Raw genomic sequence first — 27,994 nt, 5'->3', positions numbered from 1 at the left:
GTGTAGAATAAAAATGAGAGGGAAAAAAGACAACAGGAGAGCAGTCTAATGAGTGGAAAAGAGAGTAGAAAGTGAGTGTTGAATGAGGATGGTAAGGGCAGCAATTTGTTGGAGGGGCCTATAACTGGCTGACAGGGCTCAGATTAATGAGTGCTGGTGTGTAATTAATCTATAGCGGACAGCTGTCTGTTTATCTGTCTGAGAGTTGACAAGAAGATAACTGAGGGACACCTAATTGATCCCCTCCCCTTCTTCTTGCTCTCTGTCTCCTCTCCTCTCTCCTCCTTTAGATCAGAAAGTTTCTCTGACAGTGACAGATTCACTTGGAAACTGCTTGAAAAAGGAAGACCATGCCAGAAACCATTCAGATCACCTAACTGATCACGCTGGCAAGAACACGGTGCTGCAGTTTATCGAGTCTACTCATCATCTTTATATTATATTTTCTAGAAATTTCTGCCAGCAGAAAATCTAAATCTGCCAATGCTTAGAGGGATGGGAAAAAAGATGAGTGTCCAGGCTTTACTGCACTAATATGCTTAAGGTCAGGGGATTTGGTCCGACTGTATGTTTGTATTTCATTATGCCTCCACCACTAATCCATTTTGCTGGAAATCATCCCTCATTCCATGCGTTGCCCGCTGTGTGACTCATGGATCCTGGAGCTTGTAGTTGAGACTCTACCCAGCTGAGGTCAAAGGTGACTGGGTCATACTGGTCTGAGCTGCCTGCTGGGGAGCTGTGGGGGTCGGATGCATATCGTCAAAGGAGAAAAGCACAGCCATAAAAACTCATCAGCTTGTGTAAGGGCCTCCACAGTCGGCCTACAGCAGAACGACACACATAAACACACACAATACATAAATCAATGCTATACAAACCATTACGTGCTCACACATTAATCCCATTATACACTGTCAGAGACAGATTTTCTGCAGATGTACAGGGAATCCCCATTCCAGATAAATATTCTAATAAGATGTAAAGAGGACTACAGGAATCCACACACTAGTGTTAAGATATTTCAGTCTGGAACAAAGTGCTGGACTGACTGACAATTGGTATCAAACGCAAGGGTCAAAAGGGGCTATTTCATTTGAATAAGCCCTGAAGGGGTTAAACTATTAGGAATTTCAAAAGCTAAAAGCAAAGATTTAAAAAAAAGTCTGAATAATAAGCATAATATATTCTTTCCTACCCTCATAATCATCTTGCGACCCCTCAGCTTCATCTCATGATCTTGTGTTTGGAAGCAGCGCTGCATTGTTTAATGGGGGTGAACCTACTTAAGGTCTTGTCACTGTCAATGTTTTAAATATTTTGTTACGATCAAAGACTTCGATACTTCCCTTTTCTTCATCCTTTTATGCCTAAACACAAATACACATGCATATGTGTACAAAGGCTAACCTTTGCTGTGAGGCATTGTAATCGGCTTTATCAGAATCATTTTCAAGTCAACTTTGATTATAAACCCCCAGTGCACAGCCTTTCTTCACCATGGTGAGATGATGGTTATTAGCTACTGTAACTAACAGGCAGCAGGATGGCCCGAGGAAACAGGTCAGCTCACAGCCTATTAATCATGGAAATGCTCCAAAATCCACTCCTTGAATAATCCTGTTCATGTTTGCTGAGACCTTGTCTGTAGTTCAGCTAATAACATGTCAAGAACTCAGTGAAACTGTTTCCGTGAAATCCTCCTCTAAGTAATACAGGTGGGTCAACCTGTCAGCCTGCGCGCTGATCTGAAAGTCGTATTCGACTGGGTTTTGAGGTCAGGATTAGTCGTTCTAATTAATAACTAAGATCCAAGATATGTGCCTCAGGGAATCTTATTACCAGAAGCCTCACTGTACTCTGTCCCTTTATCAGTGAAATTAACATCCACATCATTTTATTTCCGGTCATTAGAATATATGTGCTGGTTTAGAGTTGAAATACTGAGTCAGACCAGCAGAGAGCAGCAGAGCACAAGACACCTAGTGCTTCTCTCAGTTTACTTCACACAACACACTGCTGCCATGAGACAGGTTTTCTGGCTCATTTTGACATTGCTCGACACTAAAATGTTTTGTTATTACTTTTAGTTCAGTTACATTGATGCATTCTGAACTGGCTGTCGTATAATCTTTGGGATTTAGCCCAAAACATTACAAGACTTAACTGCTGTTCTGATCAAACAATCTAATTTGAAATGACTTGATTAGTATGAACATACTGAACTCAACACAAACCTTTTTTCTTTTATATATTTGATAGTCTTAAAGTCAACAAATCCCATTAAAAGACCAAAACCAACAATTAATTGATCCAAATAACACGTGTTGTCTTGTCTGTGTATCCAAAATCTGATATTTCTTATTCCTCTGTACCAAAGAGGTCCATTGTTCTCCAAAAACTATTACAAACACATTAGTGAGCCCCACTGTTGCACTGGGTGACATGTTTATTTTGATGAACATGGGCACTGTTGTTTATTTTGAGTCAATCCCAGGTGCACTGTCCTGTTCATTCACTAGCACACAAAATGTGTATTAATCCACAGCTGAAAATAGTCCCCAGCAGATTCACTATTTACTCCTGTTTATTCCACGTTTGCTCAATACTACAGTGCCTAGCTGTTTTAGTAAAATACTACATAAAAACTACATATTTGTGACCAGATTTTCTTCTCCAGTATGAACTAATGGTCTTGGGGCTGTGTGCCACAAACAAGGAGGGGAAGTCAGAAAGTTTATTTCTTTTCCCACTGCCAGGTTACATTGTACATGTGAACTACGGTTAGTGGTTAGAATCAGTATTGAGATGTCTGTGTGTGTGTTTGTATGTGAACTATACATGAAAAACTTTATATTTCCACCACAAGTAACCCGTACAATCTGCTTATAAAACCTGAGGGATTATTCTCAATATATTAAGCTAAATACTGTTATGATACATATAATACAATAGTATAGTAGTGAATGTACAGTGCCATTTTGACACTGATGCTGTCATGTTTTGCTATTTCTCCATCTCCATTGGAGAAAAACAAATAGATTATTATTTTAAAAAATACTGACATCTGGGAAACTTTCTCACATTGTTATCTCTTTCAGCATCGTAGCCTTATCCTAAAATATTTTATTAAGAGAGCCTCGGATGATGGAGCAAAAATACCATTTTAGTTTTAGCAGTTTGCTGCATTTACCATTTCCATCCAGCAGAGAGAGCTAGAGGATAAAGACGCCCTAATCTCTGTATTTACCTAAATGGAGTGAGATTATCTCTATAAATCCACACTATACATTGTTGTTAAAGATACAAGCCCTTGTCTTGTATCATTTACATCAGAGAGGAGCCTGATACAGAGCAACGATAATACACTGAGCTATTTTTTTTTTATCACCATATGAATGATGGACGCTTCATTGTATACAAATAATATCTTAACTATTCATATATGTGTCACCTGTGGTAGTTGTGTTATTTGATCATTCATTAATCAGTACTGTAGGTAATGTTTGGTCCTTATCAAGACATTCAAAGGAGAGTCGTGAGTAGTCCCTTTGTCTGCTGTCTCAAGGGCTCTCTGATATTATCTTTCTCAGACGGCAGTGAATAAGCTTCTGTTCACAAATTGGTCACTGATGCAGAAGGATACTGCACTCCAGGAGCAGCAGCAGCAGCAGTAGTAGTAGTAGTAGTCGTAGTAGAGGTGTGTGTTGCTGACCGTGTGTGTGTGTGTGTGTGTGCGTGCATATAAATACCCACGCGTGCTTGTTCTCTGCAGTGTGAGTCGTGACAAAGAGATTCGCAGAGTGGAAATGGTGCCTGGGATTCAATACAAAAATAAGGAAAGCGAGATGTGGATGGAAGATGAGAAATATTGCTGTTGTAATCAGACATGTTGTCTCATTGTACTTCAGTATATCACAGCATGTCAGCAAACATGTCCCAGTCAAAAATATCATTTTCATGTGGTTGATGTTCTGGCAGGACTGAGAGTTTAGAGTGGGAGTGTTGAGTAGGCGATACTCTGCAGTGTGTGTGTGTGTGTCAGAGAGGAGCAGAGGGCAGAAGAGGGCAGAGAGCGGGGGTGTGGTAATGAGCTTTCATGTGTCCCCCATGAAGGGGAGGAGTTACACATCTGCCTCTGTGTGTGTGTGTATGTCTGATAGAGGGTGACACAGGAGCGGATTTTCACTCCTGTCCTATCCCACTCCCACAAAATACTCCCGTCCCGTCCCAATCCCATGACAGAGTAAAAGAAAATACTCCTGTCCCATCCCAATCCCGGAAGAATGTCTCCCATCCCATCCTGTTCCTGTGCTGTGTTTTTTTTTTTTAGGCAATGCCTATGATTAGGCAATGATTTTGATTTGATGTTCTTGCCATGCTTTTCTTAGATTACTTTGTGTTCTACTGCACAGTTTTTTATTCACACCACACCTGGTCAAGTGGCTGCAACCAACCAGCCACCAGAGCAGACAGGAGAGAATCAAAAAAGAGTAAAAAAAGACAACAGAACGACTAGCATTATGTTAAAAGTAAATAAAATAGCATTTATTAATATTCGAACTGCATATTTATATATAAAAACTGACTTATTGTCCGCTCCTGTTGACTTTTTTCCCGTCCAGTCATAGTCACATGATGAATAGTGAAATTGACTCCCATCCTGCGGGAGTCCCACACGAATCCCGGTGACCCACAGGATTCTCAAAAAAATGTCAGCTTTTAATCTCTCTGTGTGTATGTATGATATACATAAGTGTTGTTGTGGAAGGCAATAAAATCTAATATCTTTAAACAACTCTTGTAGCACACTAATTTGGATGGACTCAAAATACTTCCTAAATTCAGTCCTGAAAGGTTAAAATGAAGGACGAAACCTTGAGAATTAGACTAGACAGGACAGCTATGGGGTCTTCATCAGAGAACAGATTACATTAAACTGATGTCAAGGTCAGCTGACTATCTGACTAACTAGCTGTTCTCCTGATGAAGATCTGTTGGGTTAAAACGTGGCCTCTTTCAGTCTGCAGCTTTAAACAAATAACTCAACATTGTGGGAAATATGCTGATTGGCTGCCAAGAGTTAGATGAAAAGATCAATAAAACTCACTTATTTGTCAGTTATATATGAAGCTACACCCAGGAAACGGTTCAATTAGCTTAGCATAAAGACTGGAAGCAGGAGGAAACAGCTAGCCTGGCTCTGTCCGAAAGTTAAAAAAAAGCCCAACAGCACCTTCAAAGCTCACTAATTAATACAGTATGCCTCATTTTATTAAAAAAAAAAAACATGTATGAGTGTAAAAACTACAACAAATGAGATACAGTGTGCTAAAATTGGACAAAGCTAGCTGTTTCTCCCTGCTTAATATGAAGCTGTATGAAATGTCCAATAATTTCATGTGACGCTACAGCTTCATACCTTTTTTATGAGAGTGCTATCCTCTAATCCTCTAATATAACTCTCAGCAATAAAGTGACAAAGCATTTCCAAAAAATGTCAAGCTTTAATACAGTGTCTGGATACTGCTGACTTATTCCAGTGAGTATTGCTTTACTGTAATAAAGAGCTAAAATCTTCATGTAAACAAAGAACAAGCAAGCTATACTAAAATGTCATCTTAAAAATGTCAATAAGAATGAGTTTAGTTTGACAGTTATTCATTTTTCAGTTAAGTCAGTATATTTTAAAATGTTTTCATGAGTCTAAGAGTCATCTAATTTCCACGATCCAGTATCAGCAAATTGTAAATGAGAAAAATTCACCTAACAAACGTGACTGCTGCTATAATTTTATAATGCGTCTGCAAAAAATTTAAAGTAAAATTTAAAGCAACAGCTTTGCAGACAAGCCATGCAGCAGAGGAGCAGAGCGGCTCCTCTGCCTCCTCCTCCTCCTCCTCCTCCTCTGGCCCCTCAGTTGTCCCGGGACCCTGCTAGCCAGTGAAGCACAGCCTCCAAACCAGGGTTCTAGCTAGGAGTCACGGGAAGGGCAAGCTCATTAATTATCTCTCCCTCTCTTCCTCTCTCCATCCTCCCATCACACCCTCCCTTCATTACCAGCAAGGTTAATCCCCCCTTATCTCCCAATGAGCCTCATTTTTCATGGCTCCCTTTCTACAACGCCTCCCTCACTCCCTCCCTCCTCACCCCTTCTCCATCCTTTCCTCTCTGTGATTCCTTTTTCTCTTTCTTCACAGCTGCAACTCAGAGTTTCTTTCTCTCTTCTACTTTGCAATCATCCCACCTAGTTTGTTTTCGGTCATTCCTTCCCCACATGCTTTATTTCTTCTGCTTCCCTTCCATCTCTCATCTGATCTTTTTCTCTCCTCTCCTCTCCTCTCATCTCATCTCATCTCATCTCCTCTCCTCTCCTCTCCTCTCCTCTCCTCTCCTCTCCTCTCCTCTCCTCTCCTCTCCTCTCTCTTGTGCTTACCTTGAGCAGGCCATGGTGAGTAGAGAGAGTAGATCTATTACAGCTTATCACTAAAGGACAGGCCAACGATGCATGCCGGTGAAATATGGCTGCTGTCACAGCTGCCGCCGAACACGACCCGTGCACAGAGCTCGCAGAGCTGTAAGGATGGAGGGAAGAGGGGAGAAGGACAGGGGGGAGGGGGGTAAGGAAGCCAGTAGCAGCCCCCTAATTCAAATTAATGGAAAGATTTTCAGGCTTGATGCCGACCGTTTGACAGTGATTTGGCACACAATTAACCTTGTCTCCCTCTCCCCTCTGCACTCTCATCACCCCCTCGGTTTCATTTGCAGCCTTGTTCTCTCCGACTCTCTCTATCTCCTGTACCTGTCACGCTCCTTGACACAGTCTTATTGATTATGAACCAAATAGAGATGATGATGTTTTATTAGATAACTGACACTCCCTACTGTTGTCTGCCAATTGAATTAGCTCTGAATCACCAGCATCCACGTAGCGTAACATGATGTGACTTGGCGTCATCTAAGGTTTCGCACAAAGCGCACCATTTTGAAATTCAGAGCACAGTTTGATCGTTAATGTTGCATTAGCATTGTTTCGAGTAAAAGGCAGCTTTACAACATGAACAGCAGAGTGTATGAGTAGTGATTTTTTTTTTTTTTTGTCAGGTCTATGTACTGAAACATCTGTCCAAAGCATGATCGATTTCCACTCACCAGCCTGTTTAAAAGACCATCCGTCCTGCAGCCTCAGCCTCTCAGCTAGACTTTATTCACTGCTTTTATAGACCATTTCACCTTGGGTTCCAGTTCACGGCACCAAACAGCCAATAGCTCTCAAACAGAGGGGAGCAACTGGAGTGTAAAAAGGGAGAATGGAGGTGCACGAAGTAACAAAATAGAAGGGAAGAGATGATGTGTGAAAGAGCCAGCTCGAGTAATAGTAGAGGCTTGTGAAGAGAGCTTTCTTTTAGTCTGAAACAACTGTATTCAGCTCTTCACAAAAAGCAAGTTAAAAGTTAAAATGGGTTGTTGCCATGGTAACCCCAACAATTTATTTGAACATTTGTTATTAGCTTGCACTGGGTGCCTTATTTCTATGATGACATTGAACAAGAAAATGCATTTGTTATATCGTATTAAAGTAGGTAGCTATTTGCTGGTTTTCGATAGTTTTTTCTAAAGAGTAAGTGTGCACAAATTAACTGGGAGTTATGAACCTAGTTGGGCAGAAAGGGAGATTTAATTCAGCTATCAGACAAGATCATTTATCTTGTTGATCCTATATGGGATTGAGCTGAGATCAAAACAAAAGTATTTTTCATTACTGATGATCAGATGGAGAAACTGAATCCTGCAGAGTGGTGAATGCAGCACACCTGCATGCATCAGAAACCTGGATACTGTTATGATCATGTAAACAGGGATGTGAATAACCAACCCATGTAAACACCATGATCAAAACCTTGATAAGACTTGACACCAGGGTATGAATGTGCATGTAGACACACCGATAGACGAATGAGATGAGAGGAAGTGAGTGTGTTTGCAGTGACAGTTTGCAGGTAGCTAAGTAAAGAAGTCTAGATGTATCCCTTTGTCAGCACAATGCTGCAGAGAGCTGATGATTATCCCGGCTTTTCTTAGTCTGCCTCAGCACATGTGACAAGCACATGTGGCAAGTATGACAGTTATGTGACAGGCAGCGAGACGTGAGTGCTGTCAAAGGATGTCTTTGAACTCGCTGATGTGACACTGTCGGTTGTCCAAGAGTAATGTTCAGAAAACACCTTCAAAGGTGGAAGATGCTTATAAGTATACAGACGAACAATACAACAGGTTTGTTTGGTAGCTCTAAATTGAATTTAGAGAAGAATCAAATTAATTTTGGTTGGTTTGGATCAGGTTTTATTTATTTTAGTGGCATGATTTCAGTCCTCAGATCAAATTCTCACTCTTAAGTATGACATTTGCTTGTTTGTTGAATCTGTTGTTGATGACACATACCACGTACCCTGTATGCAGTACATTTCTATCAATAGCCTCCACAGAAGGAATCGAACAGCTGACCACCGAGACCATAAAAACATCAAGGTGCAAATAGACTTAAAGCAGAAAATATCATGGGAACTTAGTCCTTTCATGAAGCACACCAAGTATGTTGCTCCAGGTAAAAGCGAGTAGAGGAAAGGAAAGCCTGAGTGTAAATGCACACAAAGATTTGTAAGACAAATGCAGATTGTGCAAAATACAGCGAATGACAAGACGTTGACTCCTTACTGTATGTTATGTACACTTACGATACAGTATATGGATTTGATACTTCATGTGTTCAGAGGCTGTAATGCAAGTAAAACAACACAGAAACACAGTCTGATGTACAAAATGAAATACAGTATTTTGCAGTTTTGTGTGATCATTATAGAAAGCTCTCAGATAGATTATGCAAGAGTTTGAAATTCAAATGATCCCTACAGTTGGACCTCCTCTCAGCACTCAGCAGTCATGCGGCATATTTCTATTGTACTAATGCAGTGTCTCCTGTAACATCCAAAAGCTAGAGAGACAGGTAGATAAAAGCTATGTGTCTGGCTTTTACTCTCATGATTTTCACTATGTGGAAGTGGTGATCCTCGTGGTCCACACCACAAAAACAGAATATGTGCACACATACCCGTGCACACACAAGGTAGTGTAGTTCAATGAGTGCTGCTGTAGCACCAGTTCCCCATGACTCACGACACAGCCGTGTAAAGGGCTTAACACAAGGTAGGAGGGGATAAGCAGCACCCCTGATGTTTAAGCTGCCTTTGCTTTGAAGCAGATGTGAGCATGGGTGTTCGCTCCCTCTCCTCCTCGCTCTCTCTGCGTTTGTGTGTGCGAGCGCATGCTGGTGTGCTCATGTACCTCACGAGCGTAAAAACCAAACGTCACGACTATTAATGTATCCTGATCAGCCCACTGAAAATGAAGCTAATCTGTTGTGAGGGAAATGGGGCAGGAATTAGCTCCTTCAATCCACCACTGGTTTCCTTTTAGCATCTGAGGTATCCCGTCATTTATCTCCATGCATTTTCTAGCTGCATCCCAACTCACAACAGCTAATGGTTGTGTGGACTGATATCTGCCGTTCTTTCAGATGACAACTACCAGCGTTCATTTATTGCAAGTGATGATTGATTTCATACTTGTCACAAAGCCCTGATACACATGAATTGAAATTCCTGCCTGAATATTTATGTTTTTTTTGCTAACTGGATTTGATTGAACAGGAATTTCAATTCATCTCATTCAGTTTTCATCCAGAATGATTAAACTGAAATTGAATGTGCTGCAACCCAAAGTATCAGGGCTGTCTCCATCAAGCTCTCAAACAGCAGGCTCTCTTGTATGCTAAGTGTAAATGTGTTTGTTTCCCCTCTAGACCATTGTCCGAGGGAACCGGCCACCCAAAGATGCATCCATCAACGGCCTGCTGGAGGAGTTTGACAACATCTCAGTGACACGCTCCAACTCCCTGCGTAAAGAGAGCCCACCAGGCCCCCACCAGGCTGGAAGCAGTTCCAAACCCTCCAGCAGTGGTCATCCCATCGCCCCGGAGGAGAATGGCTTCAACCACTACTACTCCCGCTACTCCTGTGACCTGGACACCTCCAGCAGGGACTTCTCTCTGGATCCTGGCAAGCCAGGCTTCTCCATAGATGGGGACTGGGCCATGGGGAGGCACTACCGATTCACCAAGCAGAATGGCCACTCGCATCCCATACGCAGCCCCTTCTATCCTGACGCCATGCCCCAAAAATCAGACTACGGTAAGCTTCCTCCAGACTACCACACCTATCTGGAGAGCAAAGGGCGCTCAGCTGATGAGGTGGCCTCCACAGTGGGGAGCGGGGTCGGCTCCAGTGGCTACTACCGGGCATCTGTGGGAGGCTCATCCAGCCAGGACTACAGGGACACTTCAGTAGGCACGCCATCACGTGCCTCACTACACAGCGAGCAGATCAACTACCCAGACAGTGAGTGGAGCTACGGTGGCCTACGGGATGAGTATGAGAAGCGACCCAAGAGTTCTTATGTGACGCAGACCAGCCCCACGCCGGCTATAAGGCAGAGATCTCGATCAGGCTCTGGGCTGCAGGAGCCAAACGTCCCCTGTGTGGCCAGTGGGGCTTTTAAGAACCCTCCTCAGGCCCACCCGTACAGCTCCTACACCTACCCTCGCCTCTCGGAGAGTCTCACCAACTCACAAACCTTAGCCAAGGTAAAAATGTCATCACAAAACACAAAAATGATGCATTCTAGTACATTTAATTGTTTATTAGTTTATAGTACTCTTTTTGCCATTCACCTATGAAAATGATCGTGACAGGGACTTTGTCAGTGTTTACTCTAAACTGCAGAGAGTATTATATAAGCTGCCAAATTACAGTGGCTGTCTGGGAAACATGGTTTAACACAAGGCTCCACACACCCCTGACAAGCTTGTAGTAACATTGCAGAGAAAATTACATAGATGTATGGCACATGTGCCTCACATCCACCTGCAGTCTCACATTTAGCCCCTTTCTTCTCTCTCTCTGCTCAGTCTCTCTCTCTTTTCCTGGTTATCTCTCATTCACTATGTTTACATGCACGCTAATATTCCGATATTATTCTGAATATGACAATATTCCTAATTTGATACAGGTCAAGTAAACAGCATCTTCCGAATCTTTGATTAAGACATGTGGGATATGCCGATATTATTTGGGTTTTAGGAGCATTCTTTGAACGTGTACACAGTGCCTTCGAAATATGCATCTAAATTGGGATTTGTTTTGTTTGTTTGTTTGCAACACGCGGCCTCTTGCCTGTTTATGGTCAGCTCTGTGTGTTGTAAACAAACCAACTAGCCAGCAGTTTGCAAAGCTGGGTTAGAGATGCATGCCCAAAAGAAAAGCCCACATTTCTGGTCAGAAGGAGAAACACAACTACTTTTAAACATTTTGAAAGACTTGGATATCATCAGGTTTTTGGATATGCACAAACATCACAATGCCGACCTTTTCAAGAAGGTGGTTCAATGAGTGAAAGAGGGAGGCTGTGTTTGCACCATCTAACAAGTCCGCCACCACTGGAAAACATCGAAAAAATCCTATTTTGATGCAAGGAAGCAAAATGGCACAAGTGGCTCCAGCCGTTCCCCTTTTCCATATTTTGACGTGATAAACAGAGTATGCAGGGATGCATGTAAATGGGAATTTTAGTGGAATATTCATTTTCATTAGCCATGCAAACAACTTAGTAGGAGTATTGTCTTTTTCAGAATAAGGGCAAAGAACGGAATATGTAAACATAGTCTATGTCACTTAATACATCTTTTTCTGGCCCTCCTGCCAGATAGATGGTGTCAGCTGTTAATCTACTCTTCCTCAAAGGAGGCAGGCGCTGCCACATAGAGAATTACCCCTCTTCAGTAGCCACTGTCTCTGCACACAGATTAATTAATGCTCACGCTGACCATCAATCAGATAGCTCTGAAGTGCAGAGAGTTGCAGAGACTACACAGAGAGAGGCATGAGCAAAATAGAGAATAAAGAAAGAAGTAAGAAGCAGAGTGACAAAAAAAAAGAAAAAGAAAATCCCAGAACTAGATTAAATCAGAGTAGACATGACTAAGAGAAGTTGGCACAAAACTTTGTTATAATCTTGTACATTTACATTTACATTAACAAATGCCTCTTTTTAATAAAACCAAATTATATGAAGCAGTACAAAAACAGTAAAGACCAGGGAAAAATGCAAGGAATAAAAAGAGCATTATACAAAATCTGGGCATCAAACTTGAGTCATTTATACTCAAATCTTCCTTTTTCCAATTTGTGCAGAAGCCTTGCATCTGCATTTTGCACTACCTGCAAACAACAGAATGATTCGTGACTTTGGTCACAGTGGAATAAATTACAATAGTTATGAAAAGATGAGATAAAGACATTGATAATCTCATCACATCCTCTCAAAATAAGAGGATGTGATAGATCAGAGGTCACTGTTAAATAACACTCATGTTTGTAACATGGGAGAGAAGATCACAAGACTGTATGATTACATCTCCTACTTCTTTTAGCGCTAACAATTACAGTTACAGACAATTACAGTTGCAGTTATGAATGAGGCTAGTTTGATGGGTCAAAGAGAAACATTGCTTTTACTTAATTGCAATTAAATATCCTCTAGGCCAACTTAAAATTAGGATGAGATTTTAGAATGATCAGATTCACACAGCTGTGTGCCATCTGCATAGAAGCGGTTGGTGTAAGGTGTTATGTTTGCAAATGATGGCCAGGGGCTACCTACAGTATTCTGTATGCAGATAACACGCCATATATGTGGTGAACCAAGGAGGAGGAGAAAGGAGAAAGGAACCAAAGAAGAGCAGAATAATATGTCACAGTCAACTGTATCATGGTGTCACCAACAACAAACAGATCTCTCAGATTAGCACCTCAAGGTGATGATGAAAGTTATGTGCAAATTGTGACGTACTCTATAAGATTTAAATACACTCAGCAGAGTATTATATTATTATTTACATGAGAAAAGTTTGATTTTTATGTAAATTGCCCATGATGCCAAATTTTGTAGCTTATAGTTTTCCTTTATTTATTAAATACCTGCACTGTAAGTAGTGTATGTTGTCCCAAGGAGAGCGTGATGCAGCCTGCGATGTGCTCTAGTGGAGCAGTGGGAAAGACTGGGACACCCAGGAGACACCTCCACACGGAGACTCCACAGACAATAGCAAACAAACCCTCCATGCATTAGTGGCTCTGTAATGTAAACATATGTTTCCAGTGCAAGTCAGAATCACAATATGTTACACAGTAGCAGGGGGGCAAAAGATGACAGGGGTAAGGCACAGAGAGCGTGGTCAATCTGTAAGGTGTTCTCTTTTCTTTATATCATTCTCCAAAGCTTTCAGTGCTCCATTAGGCCTGTTACACAGGAGTTTCCAGCACTATCGCAGCTCTCCACCATCCCTCCTTCACACGCAGCGAGTCCAGTAGCTGAGAGGAAAACTGGGTTTGCTGATGTAGATCCCAGGGTGCCTTGATGAAAAAACCATTTAACCTGCATGCTTCAGTAAACAGCTACTCATACAAAAAAAATAGCTACGGAGAATGCAAGAGAAGCAGGATTGGAAGTGATGCAGGAGAAGGTCATTTTTCTTACATGTTATTTATTATTGCCGCTTTCTGAGCTGTTGTGCATGAAGAGGCACATTTTCTCTCCTGGAAATATACAGTATGTGCAGGGAATGTAAAGATTCCAAAAAGCTAAAAATGATAAAAGATATGAACTCAATCTAACTATATTTGGTTTATTGACAATATTTGATTTGATGTATGATGCATTAAGTCAATTTTGAAATCAAATGGAATATAGGCTATAGTGAAGTGCTGGCAGAGGAGTCAATGCACCCTAATTTGCCTTGTGATGTTTGGAGACTTTGCGGCATTGGTAAGGAAAAAACAAGGAGTCATCTGGCAGCTTAAGAATCACTATTCTTCTCGGCTCATGGACCTTGTAACAAATCCACCCCTCTCTCTCCTCTCTCACTCTCTGCCTTTTCTTCTTTTCCCCTCATTCAGCCCACACACACCACTGAAGTAAATCCTTCTTTTTCCCTGCTGTTGTTGGAAGCCGGTGGGGATGTAACAGTAGACAGCACCGAGACTTGGCCACACACAGACACACAAAGAGACAAACATACACACTCCCTCTCTCTCTCTCCCTCTCTCTCTCTTCCTTCCTCTCTCTCTCTCTCTCTGTTTTGTGGCGAGTGTGAGCTCAGTGCCGCAGCTCTCGGTGACAAATTGATGTTGCGGCACTTTCCCTTTCTGCAGCCTTAGCATAAAACTGGCCGAACGATGTTCCACCGCGGAATTCAATTTCACAGTTGAGTTAGGTTGTTGATTACCCTGCCAAACTCAGATTAATGCGCGTTTAACCAACATGGATCAGGAGACCCTTGGCTGACAGCCAGCCAGCGGTGCCGGCCAACGATAGGGGGGTACGAGACTGGGCTGTCCCAGCAGCACCTCCCCCCCTCCCCACACCTGCTGGAGGGTGATTGATTAAAAGAGTTCACACCATGTAATTATACACCATCCCAACACATCAGGGATCCTCCTCCTGCACTGTCTATGCTCGTGTGTGTGTATTTGTGTGTGCCTCTTTGTGTAAGAGGAAAAGAGTGATCGTCACAAAGAGAGAAACAAATAAAAGAGAGTTTTATATTATCCTCTTAGTCTCTTGGGAGTTTATAAGAAAAAAAAAAGCTGTTTAAAGAGCATTTTCAGGAGGTGTGGCAAAGGTAATTTAATTTAGTCTCCGCAGGGTGGAGGCTGCTTGGTCCATTTCTGTCAGTTTGTTAGTTTATGTATAGTCCACCCTGGCCATCCATCAGATATCACATATGCCAATTAGTATTTATTACCTTTTTCCACCTCTTTTCTATTTTAAATGAACTGTGGTCATTTTTCAGAATGCAATGTTCAACCCAAACAAACCGGCATAATACAATGATGACTGTAAAGCATCAAAACTGAAAAATATAGCCGCTGGTGCAGTGCTGTAGTGGGAGGAGCATCAGACATGGTTTTGAGATTCTTCTCAAAGTTTGTGTGTCTGCAGCAGGCATATTATGAGTCAGATCAGTTTAGCTGAGTCATACGAGCCAGCTTTTAATATGTCTCTCTAAATAAGCTCTCTGTGTGTTCATATATACTAGTACTTATGTGTGTGCACCCGCACTACTTTAAAGGAAACTCAGGTGTTTCTAGGGTCTTAAGGAAGAAGTGTGTCCCAGATCTTGATGTTCCCTCTGCTCCTGGTTGATGAATGGAGTAGTTGAGGAGCATTGCGGGGTGCTAATGATAAAGTATGGTCCCTGTCCGGTGGACTAAATGTCCTCCATTAGATCTGTCTAGGGTTAATGTACCTGCAGACATACCTGGAAGTAGAGCTGGCAGTTTACAGTTGACACCAAGGAACGGAGTGTGTGGTCATGCATGTGTATGGAGGGATTTTCATGTTTTTGTAAATCTCTGTTGATTTAGTAATAACTTCTCACCATGTAACTGTAACAGTATATTAATAACTTAAAAACTGAACTGAATCATCTGTCCTTGTGCTCTCTCCTTCAGGGTGACTACGAGCGTCCATCGCGTGACGGCAGTCCCCAGGTTATGGGTGGTGACACTTACCCCCGAGGGCCTCTTAAGCTACCTCAGAGCCACACCAAGCCGCCGGGCTACCCCCCAGTGCACCTTCCCTACCCCCCTGTCTTTCACCATTACAAACCCTCGCCCTACCATCATCCCCCCTCCCAGCCCAGCCCACCATACACCCCTCAGGTACAGTATGTCCACTATGTTCAGATATATAAATGATGATTTAAAGATGCTCCATTCAGGCTCCAGAAGGTCGATAACCATCATCAGTTTAATATCAAGTAGAACCGGAGGATTCAATATTAAACTTGGTTCCTCTTCATATACATTTAACAGAAAGATCACACATAAGAGACCCCACAATAGCCTCATATCCCCGTAATATTTTCCATGTCCAACTTTGTTTCTTATGTTGTGTCCTGATGTTTTGTAAGTCGCTGTAGTTTAGTTAAATGTTTGTGTATTAAGTTAATTTGAAGTGATCACAGGGAGATTCTTACTAATACCTCTTCTTCAAAAGAGGCAAACCTACTGAGTGGAGACTTTGCACTTCAACATGGTACCTGACTAGAAAGATTTTAGCATCACTGAGGCAAGCTAAGCAAGACTAATTCGAGTTTTTGGACTTTTGTCAGCTCAAAACTCCCTTTAAAATATAGAAAGTTTTTTTTATATTGGAAGGTTTTCCTGAATACAATAAACTGAGCACAACATGAATACTTTTTATAGCCTCTCTCTATTTTACTCTCACTCTGGGCATGATTGTGTTTTCCACCCAGGGGGCCTACTCACAGCCTTCATCACCCTACATCCCCCCAGGAGCCTACCCGCCTCCTTCCTGGGGGTCCAGCTCTGATACTCAGCCCTCCAGGGTCTCTCATGAGCAGTTCAGAGCTGCACTTCAACTGGTGGTCAACCCAGGTGAGAAATTGACAACGAAAATGAAAGCAACACTGAAATGCTTTACATAAACGTTTCTTTTTTCTTTTTTTTTTTTCTGGTGTTGCATCAAAATTGAATTGTGTTTGTGTTTTCCATCAGGCGACCCTAGGGAATACCTGGACAGCTTTATCAAGATCGGCGAGGGCTCCACGGGTATCGTGTGCATTGCCAGCGAGAAACACAGTGGCAAGCAGGTGGCGGTGAAGAAGATGGACCTCAGGAAACAGCAGAGGAGAGAGCTGCTCTTTAATGAGGTGTGAAACACTAACAGAGATGGGCCGTAACTGCAGTATAGTTATGTCAAGAATACACAAACCTAAAGCAGTACATTTTACCACCGACCAGCCTCTCTGGGTGCTATTAGTTTATACAAAAATAGATTTAAATCTGGTTTTGAGATGTGATATTTAACAGAGTAATTATGGATTTGATTGCTACTGTAGGTCAGGCATGATGCCCACCTCCCACATCGGTCACTGTTTTTTGATTGATCAAACAAGAAGGTACATATAGTATGACAGTAGCAAAGATGAAACTGGTTTAAATAACACTATACAATAACATTTCATGCCAAAGAGATAAAAATAGATCTCACACTAATTCAGTAGCTTGCCACCTTTCTTATTAATGATAAAACATGTGTTCAGTTTGCTTCTATTTCCCTGACATATATCCATGGAAATCAAACCACTAACGCATTTTTACATCCATAATTGCATTTATTTACTAAAAATTAAGTAGTGTTCACGCTGAAAACCCTAGGCAGGAAATTTATTCATAGCTGTTTCTATCAACGGTATGGTAACTATTGAAAAATGAGCTCTATACCGCTTTCATATTATTTGCAGTCGTGTTGAATTGAATCATAATTGCAGACAAACTTTATGATTGCTTGTGTTGCAAAAAAAATGTGAAAGGTGAACCAAGCAGTATTGCACTGATTCTACCTCGGGAGCGTGTGTGTGTGTTTGTGTGTGTGTGTGTGTGTGTGTGTGTGTGTGTGTATAGGAGAGAGAAGGAGAGACAGATAAGGCATGACTGCATGTATTGTACACACGTGCGTACAGATGTGAAGCAGTGGGTGTTCAGTTTGGAACTAATTTGCTTCATGTAATCCTATTAATTTCTGAATGTAATCCTTTTATACTTAAGCCTCCAGAACATGTTGAAATGAGACAAAGGAAAAGTTCAATTAATAAATAATTTTAATTAAATAAAATAAAACAAATATTAAATTATATTTTGTTTATATTACAAATGCAGTATTTATTATAGCAATGTACAGTATATACTGTATCTGAGAATGTAATTTACAGGCCAATATTTGTGATAGCTTTGCATCAGTCCAATAAAAACACAGCATGTCCCTTGACTTGAAAACAAAAATTGAACAAGTAAATATATAATGAAAGAGGTTTCCTTCTCTCTCTGCTTCTCTGTCTCTCTTTTGTGTGTGTTTTAGGTGGTGATTATGAGGGACTACCATCATGAAAATGTTGTGGACATGTACAACAGCTACCTGGTGGGAGATGAGCTGTGGGTCGTTATGGAGTTTCTAGAGGGCGGCGCACTCACGGACATTGTGACTCACACCAGGTATTCAATCATGTCCCTTAAATAGAGTAATACAACATAAGAATGCCAAATTTACCAAAAACTCTGTAGATACAGCAGTGGAAAATACCAAAAAGGCTCTAAATTAAATGTAGAAATTAATCAAAGAATCACAAAAACATAAATAAAAGAGTTATAAGAAGGGAAGGACAGTACATTTATAGGGAATATGAGGATAACGATATCATGATCTCAGGATAAAGGTTGGTACATATTGAAATATAACCGGGATCCAGGACATTCTTTGCTTTAAAAGTAACTAAATAAAATCAATTTTTTTAATAGAACTTTATTTTTCGCTTTTTTATTTAACAACATGCACAAGAGACAATCACACAGATGACACACAAATCTATCACAACCAAACAAACAACAACAGTATCATCTCTGGCAGTTGAAATAATTAATTACAAGTGATAAGGATAATAAGATAATAAAACAGGGCGCTGCCAGGAAGCTGTGTGTGGCTTTAAAGAATTCAATGGAAAACTTGTCCGGGCTTTGCCACTTTGCATAGACTGGATGGCACTGGTAACTTTGTTGCAGGAGAGAATTTAGTCAAGCTGAGCGTTGCAATCAAGGCTAATGGTGGGGATTTCTATGCCACTGAAGAATGAATCAACCCTACCCTAACCCTAACCCTAACCCTAAAGGCCAGAGTAGTAATCTGAAAAGCACCTGTTTATATCAGATGGATTTGTGAGGATGTCACCAAGAGGGAAACAGATTTGAGAGATCAAATTTTGGGCCCTCTGTTGCCTTAACTGCAGGGATAGTAGTTTGCTGGGTTTATCCCCAAATTCAAAATAATAAGAGTGAAAGACTTGTGAGATCCAGGGCCTACTGAGGCGATGGTGTTGAGGTGATTTAAATAATTTAAACAAGAAAAATGAGCTTTGGGATGGATTAGGGGTGATGGAGGGGGTCTTCCTGTGATGTAAAATTCTCAACTCTATCTCCTCAATCTTTTTAAGTTTTTTGAAAATTTGAAATTTGCGTCTCAAGAGCTAGCAGCATTGAGGCAGAACCTGTCAATACGTCACACCAGAAAGTCAATCAAATATGCAGGAAACTTAGCATGAGCCCACTGCCACCCAGCGCTATCCTGAGTTGTACATAAGTTGTGTAGTCAGAGTTTGCATTTCAGTCGGATGACGAGCAAAGCAGGACACAGGAAGTGTGCTAAAGCTAAGTTAGCGGCCTCCAGCTATGTTTGAAAAACTTACACTAGGAAACTTAGACACGATCTAAAACATCCTTTTGAAATCTCAGCTGTGCAGCAGCAGGTTCTTCCCCTTCATTCATGATCAGACTCTGGTTCATAGACTGCTATATACTCTCTTACATCTCCAGTTGCAGCCATTACTTCAGGTAAAGATGCCGCGTAAGGGAATTTGCATTATTCATAAGGTAGTATTTCGATTGGCTGGGGGTGAAGGTGGGAGCCACAGCTCCAGTCAATCGGAGTAAGTGGTCATTAATAATGCAGATTTTATGTAAATTGCTTCTGAAACAGCCTGCTGGTGGACAGAGGGGACTGAACAGAAAGATGGATTCATAGAAATCTAAACAACTCTTGGTGAATAAAGTGTCACAGATATGTTTAAAATAGACTCATTATTTATAAAAATTAGTCAAAAAAGGCCTCGATACCAGAACTTTCCAGATTAAGAAATTAAGAAATTCACAATTCCTCCCCTGGTCAGACCTGTCTTATTCACCTGGTTATCTGGCATATTGGAGATATTTGAGAATATGGCCCATACTGGATCTGGTATTTACCAGACAACTCTAGAGACAAAGGGGGAATAATTACATAAAGAGAAAAAACACAAGATAAATGCTGCCAGGAATGAAAAGGAACCTTGGAAAACAGAAATGAACAGAGTAGAATTCCCACTGAAAAGGAACAAGGGGCATTCAGAAATAACCCTGACACTAACAGGGGGGTCACTTGATAGTGCAGCTACCCACATCCAACAGGTTGTACTCAAGGATATACTTAGCCATGAGAGCACTGTGAATATACATGAAGCACTGGATGAAGTTGAGTCTCAATAGAGAATTGAAGTCTATGTGCAATAAACTTAAGTTGTAATGAGAAGAATAGATAAATGAATAAAAGGATAAGGTAAGATGAAGAAGATTGATACCACCGCGAGGCCACAGTCAAAGGCTGATTAGCTTAGCTTAGCATAAAAACTAGAAACGGGGGGGAATTTCTAGCCAAGCTCTGTCCAAATGTAATAAAATCCACCTACAAGCACCTCCAAAGCTGACTAGTTAAGTTTTACAGTTAAATTATTATGTGCTGCACCATTTCTTGGCCAGGCACAGTAACTTCCTGAAATCTTCTATTAACTTGTGGAAACTGAAATACGGCCACTGGCTGTAACAGACAGACAAGAGAGTGTAATTAATCATATAATCTAACTTTCAATAAGAAAGAGAATAAGTGTCAAATTATTCCTTTAAAACCTAAACAATAGGGTTCAGACTGGATGCAGGAGGGTCGAAAAGGGTGATAAGAGCCAAAGTTGATTGAAAAAGAAAAAAGGAAGAAGCTAATGTAATAAAAATAATATAAATCCCAGAAATTAGGTCACAGCTTTGTGCATGTTATTTGTGTGTGTTAGTGTGGTGAATAAATTAGCCTTGAGTGTTTATTTAAAATGCTGAAACAAACAGAGAGAGCAGCCTTATGAGAGAGGGCTTATTTTTATTTGTGATGTCTAAATGACTGAACACATTTGAAGTGCAGGTGATGACATGAAAACCAACAAGCAAAGGTACCATGTGTTGTAAAAAATCAAACTTCACTCAGCAAAGATGTAAAATGGATGATTTCACAGGACGACCAGGAGAAGCAAACAGATGGGCTGTAATCCAGTCCTGGCTTTGATAGTTTTAGGATTGTTGTTCTCCAACTTTTCCTAATTGCGTCTCTGTTGTTGAGTCGTGTTTCTAAGCTGCCGCCTCATTGTTTTAAGCTTACTTTGTGCTTGGTACTTAATTACAGTAATTTGCGTGGAGTGTCAGCTTTAGCGCTGCGCGGTGTCGGATGCTAATAACATACTTTGGTGAGGCTCAGCACCGCCATGAAGTATTTTGAACAGTCTCCCACACATATGTTTGCCTGTTTTTGTGTGTGTGTGTGTGTATGTGTGTGTGTGTGTGTGTGTGTGCGTGTGTGTGTGTGCGTGTGAGTGCTTGTGGAGGTACTAATGGAAATCTCAGTTAACAAGATATTATTGGGCACACGTGTTCTCTCTTTAACTCTCTCTTTTTTTTCTCTTTATCACCATCTCTCAAACAAAACACACACATTCACCCGACATGAGTTTGCTGAATTTCAAGTGGAAGTAAATGTGTATGTTTGGAACAAAAGTCAAATTGATATCTTGAGAAATATCACCAATCAGAACAAGTAAACAAAATAAAGAGATAAACATGTTTCTGGAATTGAGCTTACTGGCTAGATATCATTATTAAACTTTATGGAGTTAGTAACCATACAAAATAACCACTTGATTTAATTATTAGACATTATATATCCAAGATAATAATATAATGAATACAGCAACGTGTTTTTTCCTTGATGATTTCAGCCATATTTGTCCAGGTGAAAGCTTTGTGCTATTTCTGTTAAGCCTTTTGTTGTGGAAATAACTGCTGCCTGCCTCGCGTTGTGCAAGGCTCATCAGCTCGCTGGGTTGTTGGCAGCAAACACACACACTGAAAAACGTGAACACCCACACACACATGGCTAATACGCATGGGCGAGTCAGCAATGGCGGAATGGGCGTCCCTGTTTCTGAACTGTTTCGATCACGATCAAATTTCAATTATACTTTATAGTTTGTTAATGAGCTGCACTTCACTGGGATTTTATCTAATGTTACTGCAAAAGCATATGTAAGAGTGTGTGCTGGTGTGTGTGTGTGTGTGTGTGTGTGTGTGTATGTGTGTGTGTGTGTGTGTGTGTGTGTGTGTGTGTGTGTGTGTGTGTGTGTGTGTGTGTGTGGATAAATACCTGCATGTGTGTGTGTGTGTGTGTAGGTGCGTGTGTAATTCTCCTCCCCTTAACAACCTTTACAGGCTCATTAAAATTGTTTTTCGCTTTGTGTTTGAGACAATTTTCTATTTCAGTGATCCTGCTTTCTGTTCGGTTGTGTGTGTGTGTGTGTGGGATGCGGGGGTGGGGTAAGGGGGGGGGGGGCAGTAGGAGGTGAATTGCTTTTGCGTACACGTATCTATCCCATACACTTTGAATTAGCCAGTTGTTTTTCCATTAGCAGAAGGCTCATTTATCTTTTGATTGTAAATGCATACGTGTGACAATAAAATCTGATGCAATTGCATCGTAAGGTGTGTACATATATATATATATATATATGTGTGTGTGTGTGTGTGTGTTTGTGTGTGTGTATAGGTGTGTGTGATGAAAGACTTAAAGCATACATGACTGTGTTTGTACATATACTACATTTATGTATGTTAGACTGATCCAGCTTGCAAATGAGCGTGTCTCTTTTTCTACACATGTACTCTATATGTTCGCAGCTCATAACACACACACACACACACACACACACACACACACACACACACACACACACACACACTCACAGCATTGGCCTGACCAGCTGGGTCTAGATGTTAATGTTCAGTGGAGCTGTGAGTTTCTGTGTGAGCTCAGTCAGACGCACTGCATCGCCCCGTCTCTCCATATGGGACCCTCCTGCCTGCTCTGCACAACACAGCTACAGCCGCTGCAGGCTACAGGGAGATATTTTCAAACTGGATTCTGCTCCATCTCGGTTGTGTTGGACTGTAATCTCTTTAGGATTAGAGCAAATTCTGAAGCTGAACTTGTCTGTGCTGTAGCCTAATAAACAATGGATTTGTTTATTTTAATTTGCACCACAAAAAATGCGTTACTTGAAAAAAATTAAATATACTTCCCTGAGTTATTGCCTATATAGTCTTGTTGTAGTTATCATTGGAAATCTGTGCATATTTAGAAATTTAAGAAATGATTTAAGATCCTTTCTCTCTTTTTAAAAAAACAATCTGGTCTTTCTCACTCACAGCTGCGTGCTCTACCTTTACCTTTCTAACAAAGCACCACAGAGAAAGAAAGTACAGAAAAAATACAGGACACAAATGGATTGATTTATAAATACATAAAAGTATAAATATTAGGCAAGAGACACATAAATAGTACATAATTCGCTATGAAAATAATGAATACCCCTGAAAATCACTGATTAGAGTGATAGTTTCAAAATCTTTTTCATTAGTCATTAAAGTTGCAGTGAAGGTAAAAGTTACTATTAACAACATTTTAATGGGAGGCTAAAATAAAATATTAAATATGGGAACAAAAAAAACTAAAAGACCTTCCCCTGCTCTCCCAAATAACATCCTACCCACTTCTCAGTCCTTCCCCTTTTGTGACCACAACCCTCCCCCCAAATAGTTTTTGTACAGTCAGTAAATGGTTCTTGTATTTTTCTCTTGCAGGTTTAGATGCCTTAGTGACCTCTAAAACATCTTTAAATTAGTCTGTTTCAACATGCCAAATATTGTACCACATGTTCTGCTACTTCCACTGTCATTGCTAACACGTGTTTGTGTGTGTGTCTCTGTGTGTGTGTGTGTGTGTGTGTGTGTGTGTGTGTCCTCACAGGATGAATGAGGAGCAGATCGCTACAGTGTGTTTGTCGGTGCTGAGGGCTCTGTCCTACCTGCACACACAGGGCGTCATCCACCGCGACATCAAGAGCGACTCCATTCTCCTGACCAGTGATGGCAGGGTAAGAACACATGATGAGTGTGTGTGCGTGTGTGTGTGTTTAGAGGTATTATCCATTCACACTTGTTCCTTTGGGATGTTATTAATCCAGAAGATCCCAGTTTAAACAGAACAACCCCAGGTATAACCGATATTAATACCCTTGTTCCTGTCAGTTGTTATTTTACTGTCACACACACACACACACACACACACACTGACCTTCTCCACGGATGCCAGTCTTGCCACTTGTCAACAGCCAGTGCCAGAAACTCATCATCATCAATTACCACTTGTGCCCCAGTAATTAAATCCTGCCTAATGCCTCCTAACGAGCTGATAAGACATGATTAATTGAAGCATAATTAACCACTAATACGGGAGATTAGTGTCTTCTATGAAAGCTCTTCATCACAATGGGTCAGTGCACTTCTTGACATCAAACACTGAGGTTCTGAACTAGTACAATCACTGCTGTATGTCATGTGAAAGCTGAAGGCTGCGTGGTGTTTGTGTGTGTTTGCAGATCAAGCTATCAGACTTTGGCTTTTGTGCCCAAGTTTCCAAAGAGGTGCCCAAAAGGAAATCCCTTGTGGGCACACCATACTGGATGGCACCAGAGGTCATCTCTAGACTACCTTATGGGACTGAGGTGAGGACCACACACACATGGATTAACTTCAGTCTGCACCAGGTATTAGAGGCAGAGAGGAGAGACACAGTCCTTCACTGTACTGACTGAATGTTGTGGTGTGTGTCCAGGTTGATATCTGGTCTTTAGGCATCATGGTGATCGAGATGGTGGATGGAGAGCCCCCTTACTTTAACGAGCCCCCTCTGCAGGCCATGAGGAGGATACGAGACAACCTGCCCCCACGGCTAAAAGAGTCACATAAGGTAAGAAAAACCTTAGTGCAGTGTTTTTTTGGACAGTAAAGCACTGACGATGGGAAATCTGAAGTTAAAGACATACAATTTATTTAATGGATCATTCCAGAAATAAAAAATAAAAACTTGTTGTGATAGTCATAACAATGTGTTGAGGTATTTAAGTCTTCACACAAAAAATCTTTGTCCATACCTGTGATTGATTTTAAGAATGACTACAGTAAAATTAAACAGTTTATATGATTGCTCTAAATGATATGTCTTAACAATGAGATTGATGAAATTTAGTTCATCAATCTAATTTTAATTCATTTTAATTAAATTTTTCCTGTAGTGCCGTCATTGGTTCAACATTCCCATTTTTCCAATACTTTATGCAAAATTAATTACTACTGTAATTCCCATCAGCCTGAGCTGTACTTAGTGTTTTGGGCTATTTAGCAAATGTTAGCATGCTAACATGCTAAGCTAAAATGGTGAACATGGTAAACATTATAACTTCTAAACATCAGCATGTTAGCATGTTGACATCAGCATTAAGCTCAAAGCACTCTGTGCCAAAGTACAGCCTCACGGAGCTGCTAGCATGGCTGTAGACTGTTAGACTTGTCCCCATGCGTCTGATATGTCTAATGGTTTTAAAATACACACTACATGTACTTATTAGTTCAGCATCTATGGAGAGGATCCCAGCCAGAGGTTTAAATCATGGTTCTACCATTTTCAGCACGCATGTGATATCTTTCTTGCATACATATTTGTGTTAGCAGTAGATGTTCCTTTACAATCAATAACAACATGGTAAAAGTTTATTGTTCCATTTCATCCTCCAGGTGTCCTCGGTGTTGCGGTCCTTCCTCGACCTGATGCTGGTGAGGGAGCCCTCTCAGAGAGCCACGGCCCAGGAGCTCCTCCAGCATCCCTTCCTAAAGCTGTCGGGCCCTCCGTCTTGCATCGTCCCCCTCATGAGACACTATCGCCACCGCTGACCACCTGGCTCAAACCCGCCCTCTTCTACACTAAAAAAAAACACACACATACTGTACACACACTTCCAGGGTGGCACTGCCCTCACCCAGCCAAAACACCCCACCGCTTGGTGGTGCGCCACTAACACTCACACCTGTAACCGTGACGTAGATTAGCTAGAGGAATATCTAAGAAATACATTTAAAAAAAAAACACATGACAGAGAAAAGAAGAAAAAAAAAATCATCTACTATTTTAAAACTATGACCTGGAGTAGAAGAGTGTTCTGTGCCAGAGGAACTCACTAGACGTCCAGTAGAAACGTGTGGGCTGGCTCGCAATGCTGCAGTCTTTTCTCTTCCTAGACTCTGAGTCTTCAGCTCCATGTAGAGTTGTAGTAGCCATCAGCGAGAGCTTCAAAGGGTGCGGCGAGCTGATGCTGATGAGGTGGATGGACCCTGGGGAACGGCGCTCTGCTCCAGACCAGTGCAGCAGAGGGCAGAACGATCAGCTGCATGCGGAGAGGGGCTTTTGACTGGTAAAGACTGTCGTATGGCTGCTGTGTCGTCAGTTCCTGACTGAACCTGAAGGGCAGGCTGCTGCTCAGCCGGTCAAACAGACGAGCTCTCTTGTATCTCTCTTTTCACACACTAACAGTGAAAATGTATTTTAGAGAAACTTGTAAGTTTTTCTGTACAGTTTTGATAATTTGCAGTATTTTATCGTGTCGTAACCATTGTGATATGAGCAGTATTAAATAGAGTTTCTGCAGAGATCTTTCCTACTGTTTATAATCCAGTTTTTGCTTAAAGATATAAGAGATATCCCAAATAAACCCACCTAAACCTAACTGTTACTAAAAATACTAAATATATTTATTATCTTACATTTGTAGACAGAACTTCCATTAAATGTTGGAAAAAAGGGTAATGTCAGAATTTTGTATGACGTTTTAAAGTATTTATTTATTTATTGGAATTGAAGGTTTATTTTTTGGTAGTGTGGCCTTTTTTTTGTTTATTTTGTTTTTATTTGTTGGATTTTGATTTACATTTCTAAGAGTGCATCGGCAGACAGTGATATCAGTTGTTATATCATCCAAGCAATACCCCAAACCTATTTATGACACCATGAAAGCCCTGTATTTATGATACTGTAATTACACCATGCATTTAAATGTAGCACAGATTGAGTGGATTTTGACGGAGAAAAAAAAAGATTTACTCCACGCTGACCTGTTTTTTTTTTTTTTTTTATATTAGAAGTCTCATCCTGTTTCTCTAAATGCTGAGAGGCGCCTATCCAGGACGCCCGCCTACCGTGCAGATTTTAGGATGCTGATAAAAGGTCTCGTTTTCTACTCACATCCTCACTGTCATCATCTCACTCCTTATCCCACCTCAAGTCAGACACACACTCGCTATCACTGGAACTGTGCTGCCATTCTCATCTCTGGTCGGACCAGGAGAACAGTGTAATCCTCCTCCCCTGCATCATTTTTACCCATCATTCACTGTGATATGTAAATATGACCGTGTGTGCGTGTGTGTGTGAGTGTGTGATTGTGTGCGTGAGAGTGTGTGTGTGTGTGTGTGTGTGTCTGTGTATGTCGAAGAGCAAAAGAGGTAGAGCGTGTTTATCTCTGTACAACATCTGAAAGTGCGTGTGTGTGTGTGTGTGTGTGTGTGTGTGTGCTGCTGGCTAATCCTTGACAATGTGTCAAGACTTGAATGAGTAACACTTATCTGTGGTGTTGGCTTGTACAGTGATATTGCATGTTTGTTATCAGTGAAGCTGGTTTCAATTAAAAAAACGCCCATAAAAACATTGAGATGTGTTGCATGGATTTTTCCTTCATCACCCTCTACGGTCTCTTCTTCTTCTTCTTCTTCTTCTTCTTCTTCTTCTCTCTCTGTGTCTCATATCAAGCAGAGATTTTTTTTAAACAGCACACTGTCAGATTATTCAAGGGAGTTCCTTTCAGTCATCAACAGTTTATTTTCTCTTCGTTGTTTGGGTCTTCCATATTCTCTAAATTCAACAGTTCTCATTTCCAACTATTTCACCCTAACTTCACCTCAGAACAGAGAAGCAGAAAAGACACATCCATGGATTGGTGTTGCCATAATAT

General features: G+C 41.0%; 1 protein-coding gene across 3 annotated transcripts in view; it reads left to right on the top strand.

Moving 5' to 3' along the window:
• The window catches only part of pak5 (p21 protein (Cdc42/Rac)-activated kinase 5), a 74,573-nt gene extending 46,879 nt beyond the window's left edge, over positions 1-27,694 (top strand). For all 3 annotated transcript variants that reach the window (XM_042391378.1, XM_042391375.1, XM_042391377.1), the window contains 9 exons: positions 9,860-10,699; positions 15,627-15,836; positions 16,433-16,574; positions 16,695-16,849; positions 18,058-18,191; positions 23,902-24,028; positions 24,533-24,658; positions 24,769-24,903; positions 25,728-27,694. In XM_042391378.1, the coding sequence (XP_042247312.1) occupies positions 9,860-10,699; positions 15,627-15,836; positions 16,433-16,574; positions 16,695-16,849; positions 18,058-18,191; positions 23,902-24,028; positions 24,533-24,658; positions 24,769-24,903; positions 25,728-25,883 (2,025 nt within the window). In that variant the 3' untranslated portion in view covers positions 25,884-27,694. The remainder of the gene's footprint in view (positions 1-9,859; positions 10,700-15,626; positions 15,837-16,432; positions 16,575-16,694; positions 16,850-18,057; positions 18,192-23,901; positions 24,029-24,532; positions 24,659-24,768; positions 24,904-25,727) is intronic.
• Positions 27,695-27,994: the final 300 nt, after the last annotated feature.

Source organism: Thunnus maccoyii, chromosome 17 (assembly GCF_910596095.1).
Source record: "Thunnus maccoyii chromosome 17, fThuMac1.1, whole genome shotgun sequence".
Taxonomy (NCBI): Eukaryota; Metazoa; Chordata; class Actinopteri; order Scombriformes; family Scombridae; genus Thunnus; species Thunnus maccoyii.
This window is presented reverse-complemented; position numbering and strand designations above follow the sequence as displayed.